The sequence below is a fragment of the Martes martes genome (genome assembly GCF_963455335.1).
Source record: "Martes martes genome assembly, chromosome: 1".
NCBI classification, from domain to species: Eukaryota; Metazoa; Chordata; class Mammalia; order Carnivora; family Mustelidae; genus Martes; species Martes martes.
In genome coordinates, this window is record NC_137888.1 from 28,470,720 (window position 1) to 28,483,215 (window position 12,496).

The window sequence follows — 12,496 nt, forward strand, 5'->3', positions numbered from 1 at the left end:
TTTTTCTTTCCCTTAAATTTAACTTGGGCCACTGTTGGTGACTTCTTAGAGTTTTGACTTAAAAATCCTCTTACCACCACAAGCCAGATAAGAGAATACAAACCACCTTACCTTTTCTACAAACAGGGAGGAGCAAAAGGTCAGGAATCTTTTATGCTAAAACCTACCAGACTCTGACAATCTTACCAAAGAGAAACCTTAATGAATTTCAGAATTTCTTTTTTGCGGAGTCTGAGTGCTGCTTTTACTTTTATTGGATTCCAAATGAAAGTATACATTTTTCTTTGTTTGATGTGCTGGGCAGAATCTGGTAAGAACTAAATGATTTGATTTATCTTACCAAATTGTGTGTCAGATAATCGGTACAGTCTTATGAATCTGGGATAGAGAATTTTATGACATCCTAGTATGAAAAAAGATAGTATGATTTGGGTACTAATTATATCAAATGGGTAATTATGAAGAAAATTTGTATATATATGTGTGTGTGTATGTGTGTTTCTTAAATTATATATTCTGTATTTTATTTACTTTCTAGAAAATTAATAACTAGAAATCCTTTTACAGGAAGATGTAAATAGAGAACAGAAAAATTCAAAAGAAAGAATAATTCAATAATAGAGAAATTAATTCAATATTTGAAAATCATGACTTACTAAACATGTTGTTTCAATTTCAGTGCTCAAGTAATCTTACTTTTGAGGAAACTTTTTACATAGCTAAGTTGCTAATTGCCAAGCAAACAAAGTAAACGTACTACAACTTTTGTTTTTTAACCTATTATGCTAAAGTATAACAAAACAAAAACAAAAATGGGTTTAGAGTAATAAAATAGAATTTTATTCTCCTGGCTTACTGGTTTATAGTAATAAAGTTTATTAATATTGGTGATATCATTTACTTCTTTCTGGTAATAAAGTAGAACTAGAACTACTTGTTCTACTTTATGATAATAAGTAACAAATTTAAAATTCATGATGAATAGATTTTTGTGCCTTTGCAAAGGCAGATGATTTTCTTTATTTTAAATTTCTTTTTAGAAAAAAATTCTTGAATGCATCCATGAATAACCTTAAAATATCACCTAGAAATTCAATTGGATATTTGGGTTGATCAAATTGGATATTTGGGTTGATCAAATTCTAGAAATGTTTGAATTTTATAAGTAAATGCAGAATCTAAGTGATATTATTATATAGTTTATTATATTTTTCTCATTTAGATGTTTCTTGATAAGCATTTATATATTTGTGTAATGTATGATAGTGGCATCTTAATTTAGAAGTCAGAGAAATTTGAAGTCTAGCCCCTAACTTTGTGTCATTTCTTATTTGCATTATTTTAGAATCATAGTTTATACTCTAAGCTCCTGTGGCAAACTTTCTAAGATTATTGTTTTGATTAGTACTTAGGAATTACCTAAATTTTCATTTGGGAAAACTCTGATATAATTACTATGTATGTTTCTGTCTCTGTTGACTGAAATAGAATAGTAGGCCCTTTAGGTATTAATGACAGTAAATAGAAAATAAGGAAATTGAAGATTTCATTTATTCTCAAAATCATTCCTAACCCACGCAAACTCTTGGTGCTCCCTCTCATTTTCCTCGAAATCCCACATTTGTTGAATTTTCAGTAATTAATTTCATATAAGTATGTTTTATTCAAATTATAAATTCCCCTTCCTTCTCCATTAGAGATTTTGATAGGTGCCTCTTAGAGAGCCCGCCTCACACTCCTCAACATGAAAATCATTACATGATTGCATCTGCTTTCAAAAAAGGAAAAAAAAATTCTGAAAACCCGGGATTATCAGACGTTTTAAACATTTTTAAATGGAGGGTATCTGGCTGGCTTAGTGGGTTAAGCTGCCAGCCAACCCCTGATTTTGGCTTAGGTTGCAATCTCTCAGGGTCCTGGAATCAGCCCTGTGTGGAGCCCCATGGGGAGCCCATATCACCTCTCAGGTAGGGCTCCCCATGGAGCTCTGTGCTCTGCAGGGAGTCTGCCTGAGTATTCTCTCTCTCTTGCTCTCCCTCTGCCCTTGCCCCCTGGCTCACACTCTCTTTCTCTCCTTCAAATAAATATCTAAAAAAAATTTTAAATGGAATAAAAGGGGAATGGAGAGATAGCTGAACAAACTGTTTATAGATTTGTAACTATATGCACATATATTCAAATTATATTCATATATAGTCTTAGTACAGTTTCTGATTCATATTAAGTGCTTAAATGGTAGTTGTAGCTGTAAGGGTCAGCAAATATTTCTGTATCAGGCCAGATGGTCAACATTTTAGGCTTTGAGGGCCATGCAGTCTCTGCTGTATCTAATCAGCTCTGTCATTGTAATACGGAAACTGCTGTAGACAATTCATAAACTAATGAGTCTGGTTGTGTTCTAGTAAAATTTATTATAGACAATAATGTTTGAATTCGTTGCAATCTTGACCTGTCACAAGATGTTATTATTTTAATTCTTTTCCACCATTTAGAAATGTAAAAACCTGCCTTATCTTGCCAGCCAGATTTGGCCCTCAGGCCATAGTTTGCCAAATCTCCTGTTCCAGTAACTTGGAAGAGAGTTAAAGATACTTAATTCTTCTTTCTTGTTTTACAGTTGAGGATGGTGAAATTCAGAAAAACTGAGTCATTTTTCTAAGATAACAATTGTAATATGCAATATAAAATACTCTGGAATCTTGTTTGAAGTAGAGATTTTTATATCCACAGGCTGGACGTGAGGCCCAAGATTCTGCAATTCTGATAAACTCTCAGTTAACCCCTGTGGGTGTGTGGAACTACCTTTGAGAAGGGAGAGTGTAGAAATTTGTAGAGCTTAGTAGGCTTTGTAGGGCAGTCATCTTTCCAAAACCCATGGCACTCAGCTCATTGACTCAACAAATTCATCATTATTTTTCTCTACATTGTATAAAAATTCATATATTTGTATGAAATTTTTATAAAATTTGTATAAGTTTGTATAATTTGTATTAAAAAATCCCATGTGACTAGTAATTTACTTCTACTGATTTGCTAAAATCCCATGCCGACCAGCAGCTTTAGGACAAAAGTTTAAGATAAGGGTAACCTGCAAGAACATGGAATTTGCATTTAAAAGATCCAAATTCAAGTCCCACTGGCTTGTTATCTCAAGGCCAAATCACTTAAGCTCTTTGAACCTCGGTTTCCTCATTTTTAAGTGGCAGTGGAAGTCATAATGCTGTCTTGCCGCTTGGCAAATCTCGGAGGAGGTAACATAAATGTGTGATTTGGTCAATTATAAATTGGGTTAGTATAATCCACTGTGTTTTCTTCCATGTACATTTTCTCCTTAATTGTCTCAAAGTACTTGCCAGGTGTAGGCCTTCACATTACACAGTTGGGGTAGACCTATATGGACTACGGGTATCAGAATCCCCTGGGGTATGCATTTTAAAATGCAGATTTCCCTACCAAATCAGAATCTCTGGAGATGTATCATTTTAAACAAACTTTCCCAGTCTTTTTAACCCTCATTTTTAAACCCATGCTTGAGAATTCTTGATCCAAAGACTTACCAGACATCTACTTTATTTCGTTTGCGTAGTCAGCTTCATTTTCCACAACTTCCCGAACGTTGATTTGCCCATTTGGAAGAGTTACTGATGGAATATCGTGGTTACTTATGACTTGTTAAATAGTGTGTATTTTCTAAATGTGCTCTGATTATTTCAGAACCTGAAGATTAAACAAACTTTTACCCCTTATTTTGCCTTCTGCCCCTAACCTTCAGAGGTACTAAAGTTCTGGCTACAGTTTTGCATCTTAATTGACTCTGTGGCTGTATAAACCTGTGTTTTTGTAGGCATAAGGTCAGTCTGTTGTTTCGTACCTGACAGTTTGCTGGCCCCAAAAGATCTTCATTCTTTCTATTGCACATGAATATAACGGAGCTAGTGAATTTAGGTTGCTCAACTGTTTGCATGATCATTTGTGCCGTGAGTATGGTTGTGCTTTTCAGATGTCACTCATAAGTGTTCTTTAATTATGCCATCTTCATATATAAAATGAGGGACAGGATAGCAAATATAAAGCAGCACAGTTCCTGACTTGGAATGAGTGCTGAATAATCACTAAGCATTATTACTATCTTTGATGGTATTGTTACCGCTGTTAACAAATATGTATTGTTTCCAGAAATGAGGAAAAGGAGAGAAGAGTTTTTCATAGAGTCTTTTGAGGGTGAGAGTGGGGTTTCAGAGGAGTACCAGAGGAAGTCAGGTTAAACCTTTCCAGGATGTGTTAGCTTTTTTTGTTGGCTTTTTTTGGCTGGGTTTTGAGTCTCCTCTATTACTGACTTGGTCAACATTCAAAGCTGCAAGGCAGGGGGCACCTGGTGGCTCAGTGGGTTAAGCATTTGTCTTCCGCTCAGGTCATGATCCCGGAATTCTGGGATCAAGCCCCTCATCAGGCTCCCTCCTTGGGGTGGAGAGGAAGGGGATCTGCTTCTGTGTACTTAGTTGACTGCTAAATAGTCACTGTTAAAAATCCTGTCATAAACATTGATGTTAATAGTCAATGGGTATAATAATAAAAATGATATGGGAATATTATTTTAATTAATCTTTATTTGATTTTTAAGAAGATTAAGCACACTTTAATGACTTAATGAGCCATTTTCCTATTTTATTTTATAAGTATCTGTATCTTTCTCTTGATATTCAGTTGGGTATTTTCTTCCTTTGTATTTTATATGTAAGTATATCAATTTCCTTCATACCTTGCATTGAAAATATTTCCCTAGCTTATATATTCTTGTCTTTTGGCTAGTGTGTAGTGTTTATGCACAGAAGTTTGAAATTTATGTGCTGTGAAATTTATTAGTCTCACACTTTATAGTTTCTTTTGTTTTTATGCTAGGAAGTCATTCCTTGAACTAAGGCCATGCACATATTGACTGTATTCTTCTAGTCATATAATTTAACTTTTCTAGAATCAATTATCCTAGTCCTTGTTTATTTAAAAATCTATTATCTTTGATTATGAATTGCCATCTTTATCATGGGTAATATGGTTTATTTCTGGGTGTTACCATTCTGTTTCAATCTGTGTATCAATTCTTGATTCAGTTTCAGGGGCCTCTTTTTAATCGGTTTATAATATAAACATAATTTTAATCATTTTTATGATTTTATTATCATACCTGACAGTTTGCTGTTCTTGTTGTAATTTTATAGCTGTTTGCTATAAAATTATGATTTTATTATCTTTAAAAAATCATTTATTTTCTTTGGGCATTTATTTCCTTCCTGGAGACATCTCATTGAGACCTTAATTTAGAATCACATTACCCATATAAGTTAATATGAGTCTAATTGATTTTGTAATATCTCCTCCTTTCTGGATCATGGTATATCTCAGTGTTTATTCAAATCTTTTCTGTTCCTGTGTAAGGTTTTTAAGCTTTGTAGTTTTCTTTTAAGGGTATTGTATTTTTCTTTTTTCCTTTTGGTCTTCTTTGCTCTGTGTCTTCCTCCTTTTCTTCATCTCTCCTTCTCCTCTTTTTCTCTTCCTCTTTTCAAAGAGCTAGTTAACTTGCAAATCACAGGAACTAGCTAAGGAAAGAAGAAATGTATTACCTCATATAACTGAAAAGTTTTACACTAAATACCACTGGATCCGATACTGGAAAAAAATGATTACCGTCTGTAGCTTCAGGATGTGTTTCCTTATAGCTTGAAATCTGGAAGGAAGAAAGCCACTTTCTCTCTCAACTTACCCTAAATGGTCCTAAATGGACCTGTTTGAATTTCATATCCTCCTGTGGTCTAATCCTGGGTGTAGGCTGATGGGGCATTCAGATTGGCCCTGGATGAAGGGAGAGTGTGTCTTTATGGTGAGTTCCAAAAATTCACGTAGTGTTGGGGTATGGGGAAGTTTTCAAAAAGAAAAGCTGGAGAGCTGAGAAAATATAAAATATATTTACAATATTAATAATTATATTTTTGTGTGTTTTAATACTTTCCTTTATTATATTTTATATTGATTGCTGCTAATATGAGCCAAGGCTAATGGTTTTTGTGTATTTATTTATATGTCTATACTACAACTTCCCATTGGATTAATTTTTTTTAGTTTCTATTTTTATATTTTTTTAAAAGATTTTTTATTTATTTATTTGACAGACAGAGATCACAAGTACGCAGAGAGGCAGGCAGAGAGAGGGGGGGAAGCAGGCTCCCCGCTGAGCAGAGAGCCCGATGTGGGGCTGGATCCCAGGACCCTGGGATCATGACCTGAGCCGAAGGCAGAGGCTTTAACCCACTGAGCCACCCAGGCACCCCCTATTTTCATATTTTTAGGTAGAATATTGTATCACATGAAACAATGATGTCTGTATCCAATGATTATATCATATTTCTTTTTCTTATACTATTGCTAAGTTAGAATATATGGCAGCAGGTATTTTTATACTTCCAGTTTTAATGGAAATAATGTCACCAGTGTTTCATTGTTAATACGATAATCGCTATTGGAATGAAATAGGTAATATTTTATCATTCTAATAAAATATACTATTTTTAATTATGTAAAGTAATATTAGTTAAAATTAATTTTTCTTGTCCTACTCTTATGCTGTGGACTGTGCTGTGGACTATGGATGCTTAGTTGTGTATTATTTGGGAATTTTGCTTCAGAATTGTTGGTTGAGTTGTAATAATCTCTACTTCACGTATCTATCTGTGGGCATGTTTGTCCTATCTTTGTTATGTTTGATATTAGAGTTGTTCTGTCTTTTAAAAATGATCTACTAAGCTTTGTATTTTTTCACACTTTGTAAAAAAGTTGATATTTGCTATAAGTTTTAACTTTATTGAGATTATATTGAGGTTATAACATAATACGATAAAATATTCTCATTTAAGGGCTCCTGAGTGGCTCAGTGGGTTAAGCCTCTGCCTTCAGCTCAGGTCGTGATCTCAGGGTCGTGGAATCGAGCCCCATATCGGGCTCTCTGCTCAGCGGGAAGCCTGCTTCCCCCCCTCTCTCTGCCTGCCTCTGCCTACTTGTGATTTCTCTGTCAAATAAATAAATAAAATATTTTTTAAAAAAATTCTCATTTAAGAGTACACTGTGATGAGTTTCAAAAAGTATGTGCACCACATTTTACGTAGCATGTTAAGAGTCTTACCAGTCAAAATATAAAACCTTTCACTGCATCCCCAAAAGTGAGCTCTTTGCATTTAATCCCCTCTCCATCTCTGGTTCTAAGCAAATCTGCTTTCTGATACTCAAGATTAAATATCCCTTTTCTAGAATTTCATGCAAATGGAATCAAACAATATGTACTTTTTTTCTTGGAGTCTTTTGTTTAGCATCATGTTTTTGAGACTCATCAAGGTTGTTGCATGTACGGGCAGTTCATTCCTTTTTATTGCTGGGTAGTATTCCATTGTATAGCTATGCCACAATTTATATATCCATACTCATTTTGATTGACATGTGGGTTTTTTCCAGTTTGGGGTCCTTATGAAAAAGATTTCTATGAATTTATAAATATTGTGGACAAGTGATTTTCTTTTTCTTTTTTAAAAATTTTATTTATTTATTTGACAGAGCATGCGAGCACAAGCAGGGGGAGCAGCAGAGGGCAGGGAGAAACAGACTCCCTGCTGAGCAGGAGGCTTGGCAGACCTCCATCCCAGGACCATGGGATCATGACCTGAGCCAAAGGCAGTCGCTTAACTGACTGAGCCACCGAGGTGCTCCAAGTGTTTCATTTTTCATGGGCTTACAATTGAAAGTGACTTTTTAGGGTCATTTAACATTTTAAGAAACTACCAGACTGTTTTCCAAAATATTGTACCATTTGGTCACTTCCATCAGCAATGAAGGAATCTTGAAGTTGCTTTATATCTTCACCTATATTTGGTTTCGTCAGTCTTTAAAATATTTGCCATCCTAATGGGTGTGTAGTGATATATTATTTTGGTTTAATTTATATTTTCCTAGTGATGTATGATGTTGAGCATCCTTTCTTGAGCTTATTGGCCATTATACCATCTTTTGTTAAGTGTCTTCAATTCTTTTGACAGTTCTTGAATGTTTTACCTGTCTGTGTATATACAAATGTACATTCCCTCTACCCCACATACACTGGACACAGGTGGTTTTCAGGTGTACATATTGCAAGCCTGCATATTCATATTCTTAACAATGTCCTTTTAGGAGCAGACGTGTTTCATTATGACAGTATCCAGTTTATCAGCTTTTTCTTTTACGTGTCCCACTTACTGTAAACTTGTTTTGAGAAATCCTTGCTTACTTCAAAATCATTAATATTTTCTCTCAGTATTTCAGACACGTTGCCTGCTCCCTGCCAGAAAATGAAGCCAAATCAAAGCAAGCAGAATTGAGAGAATGAGAAGGAGAAAAGATGGGTCTCTTTTACACCAGAGCTAATTACACTCCCTTAAAATTGAAAGACCTAAAATTGGGGTGCCTGGGTGGCTCAGTGGGTTAAGCCTCTGCCTTGAGCTCAGGTCATGATCCCAGGGTCCTGGGATTGAGCCCTGCATCCGGCTCTCACCTCGGCGGGGAGCCTGCTTCCCCCTCTTTCCCTGCCTGCCTCTCTGCCTACTTGTGATTTCTCTCTCTGTCAAATAAGTAAATAAAATCTTTAAAAAAAAAAAAAAAAGACCTAAAATTAAAAGACCCTTCTAGGGTTTCTGTTTAATATCCATGAATTTCTCTAAGGTCCTTTGACTCTGACTCGCCAGAACTTTATTGTCTTTCAGAGCATTTGTGACCTTTGAATTGTTCAGCTTAGAGCTCTTTGTGGAATGTCACCCTCGGCATACATAGGTTTATATCCAGCAACCTACTCATGGGGACCCTGCTGCAGATTTCAGAACTCTGCCTCCACACAGCTCCTTCCATTGCGGCATCTGATATAAATTCTGGTTACCCTCCCTAAACTCCCATCTTTATCCCTGGCTTGGGAATACCACCCTGCTTTCCTTGGGTCCAACCTTCCTGCATGGCAGACTATTCCAGGCAGAAAGCTATTAGATTATAGTGTTCAAATAATTTATTTCCTTTCTTTTAGAGATCACAGTTCTGAGCCCTTTGTTGTCCAGTGTCTAAACTTTTATATATACATTTTATCCAGAATTCTAGTTGTTCATAGAAGTAAGAGGAGTCTGGATATCTTTCATGACAGGAATTGAAGTCTATAAAGCATAATTGTGATAAAACATACATAAAAATAACCATTTTAATAATTTCAAGTGTACAGTTCAGTGATATTAAGTACACTGATATTGGTGTACAGCCATTGCCACTATCCATCTCCATAACTTTTCTGTCTTTCCAAACTGAAACTCTTTACCTATTAAACAGTATTTCTCCATTTACCTCTCCATCCCAGCCCCTGGCAGCCACCATTCTACTTTACGTTTCTATTTGACAACCTTAGGTACCTCATGTAAATGGAATCATATAGTACTTATCTTTTTGTGACTGGCTAATTTCAGTTAGTTCTTCCATGTTGTAGCATGTGTCAGAATTTCCTTCTTTTTAAGGCAGAATAATATTCCATTGTAGGTATACACCAGATTTTGTTTATACATTCATCTGTTGACAGGTACTTGGGTTGCTTCCTCCTTTTGGTTATTATGAATGATGCTGCTATGAACATGGGCTTATAAGTATGTTTGAAACTCCACTTTCAGTTTTTTTGGGTGTATACCTAGAAGTGGAATTTCTAGATTATATGGTTATTCTATTTTTAAATTTTTTAGGAACCACCATACCATTTTCCATCCCCATTAGCAATGGACAGGGTTCCAGTTTTTCCATGTTCTTGCCGACAGTTGTTATTTTCTGTTTCTTAATAATAGTCATACTTTTTTTTTAACTTTCAAATCCTAATGGATTTGAAGTGGTATCTCATTATGGTTTTGATTTACATTTCTCTAATGATGAGTGATATTAAACTTCTTTTCATGTGCTTACTAGCTATTTTTATATCTTTACCTATAGGTCCATTCAAATCTTTTGCCAAATATTTAATTGGTTGTTTATTTGCTGTTGTCGTCATTGAATTATGGGAGAGCTTCATGTATTCTGGATATAAATGCCTGATCAGATATATGATTGGTCAGCGTTTTCTCCCATTCCTTGTGTTGCCTTTTCACTCTGTTGATAATGTCCTTCAATACACAGAAGTTTTGAATTTTGATAAAGTACAGTTCATCTATTTTTCTTTCATTGCTTGTGCTATTTTTAGTGATGTTCAAAAAGTAATGACTTTTTGATGCAAAGTCATTAAGTTTTCTCTTAAGTTTTCTTCTAGGAGTTTTATGATTTTAATTCTGTCATTGTCTTTTCTTTTTCTCTTAAGAATTTCAACTTAAGAGTGTATTTTCTCTGACAGAAGTATAGACATCCCAGTCTGTTCTTTCCCCACTGTACAGCTTTATTGAGGAATAATTCACAAATATAATTGTGTATATTTAAATTGTATAATGTGACGATACACATATACATTGTGGAATGATTGCCAAGATCAAGGTAATTCATACATCCATCTCCTCTCATAATTAAGACTGTGTGTGTGTGTGTGATGAGAATGCTTAAGATTTACTCTCAGCAACTTTCAAGTTTACAGTATTATTACAGAACCAAATATACAGTTTCATATTATTAACTATAGTCACCATGCTGCATATTAGACCTCAAAACTTCCTCATCTTACAACTGGAAGTTTGCACCCTTTGATCTGTTATCTCCCCACCTATCCTTCCCGAACCTCTGGTAAAAAATTATCTCTCTGTAAAAAATTCTTTTCCCGCTTCCGGTAGGCGAACGGGAGAAGAATTAGGCACAAACAAGTCAGCTGCAAGAGACTGGGAGCAGGGGACAACAGTCGAAAGACTGCTGCCACGAGCACCTCCACAGTCTCACTTTTATTAGATAGAAACAATAGCCAACGGAAGAACCGATGAAGGTCAAACATTAGTCACATGTCTTGTGGACAAGCAAGAAGGAGGATAAAGTTTATAGTTAACCAAGCACATTCAAAGGACTCATGTAACTAACAACGGGCGCTTCTGGGAAGAGAAAGGAGCGATAACGGAAAAGGGAAGCCGGCGGTATTTCGTTCTACCCTGAGCTGACCAGGCGTTCCTGGGTGCTCCGCTTCCCAGAAGCAGGGGGCGTTCCACCCTGGGGTGGGGGGGCCGGGCATCCCCAGCTGCCCAGCTTCACGGTCGTATATCATCCTTCTCCCCAAAGACCTGTTGCCAGTATATGTTTTTCTTAAGGCCGTATCTAAATGTGCTTGGCAACTAGTAAAATCCTCCAGGGGCTACGGTTTAAGTAATACATTGTTCCGAGGGGCAGTAGCATTATTTTACTTAGCATAATGCCCTCTAGTTTTATCCATTTGTTGCAGATGGCGGGATATACCTTTTTATGACTGAATAATACTCTATTATGTATATATACCGCATTTTCTTTATCCATTCATTCCCTGGACATGTAGGTTGTATCCCTGCTCTCTTTTGGTAACTTTCTGTGTTGAGTATCTTTTTTTCATCCTAACATTTTCAAACTATAAGTGTCTTTAGATGTAAAGTGAGTCTCTTACAGATAGCATATAGTTGGATGATGGCTTTTTATCCACTCTCAATCTGTTTCTTTTTATTAGGGGGTTTAATCCATTTACATTTGAAGTTATTACTGATAGGGAAGCACTTATATTTGCCACTTTGTTGTTTTTTATATGTTCTATATGCTCTATAGCTTATTTTTGTCTTTCATTTCCTCTGTCTTTTATTTGTGTTTAGTTGATTTTTTGTAGTGACATGTTTTGATTTCCTTTTCCTTTTCTTTTGTGTGTATTCTATAGGTTATTTTCTTTGTGATTATCATATGGATTATATGTAACATCCTAAAGTTATGACAGCCTTTCTTAAATTGATACTAACTTAACTTTAAAAAAATAGACATCAATAAAAAGTTAACTTTTGCATAAATAGCTAATTCTTTACAGCTCTGTGCTTTCCTCATTTTCAGTTATTATGACAAAAATTTATATTGCATAGCATTGACGTAGATTTATAATTATACTAATGCATTTGTCTTAAATTCTGTAAAAAATAAAAAGTAGAATTACAAATCGAAATACAAAAATGCTGTTTTTTATATTTGTTCGTGCATTTGCCTTTTCCAGAGCTCTTTATATTTTCATATGACTTTAAGTTACTGTCTAACATGTTTTCATTATTACTTGAAGGCTCCCATTAGCATTTCATGTAGAGCAAGTCTGTGGTAATAAACTCCTCAGCTCTTGTTTGTTTAAGGATATCTTAATTTTGCTTTCATTTTTGAAGGACAGTTTGCTAGTTATAGAATTGAAGTTAGAAATTTTTTCTCTTCATCACTTTAAATACATAAATATATCATCTCACTGCCTTCTGGCCTGCAAAGTTTCTGCTGAGAAATTGGACAA

The 12,496-nt window shown here is 35.2% G+C and overlaps 1 protein-coding gene across 1 annotated transcript in view; it reads left to right on the top strand.

The window, feature by feature from the left end:
- Positions 1 to 264: 264 nt before the first annotated feature.
- Positions 265 to 12,496, top strand: part of LIPI (lipase I) — a gene marked incomplete at its 5' end in the record, with an annotated part of 61,280 nt that continues 49,048 nt past the window's right edge. Inside the window, one exon of the mRNA XM_080825201.1 lies at positions 265 to 310. Coding sequence (XP_080681327.1) covers positions 265 to 310 — 46 coding nt within the window. The remainder of the gene's footprint in view (positions 311 to 12,496) is intronic.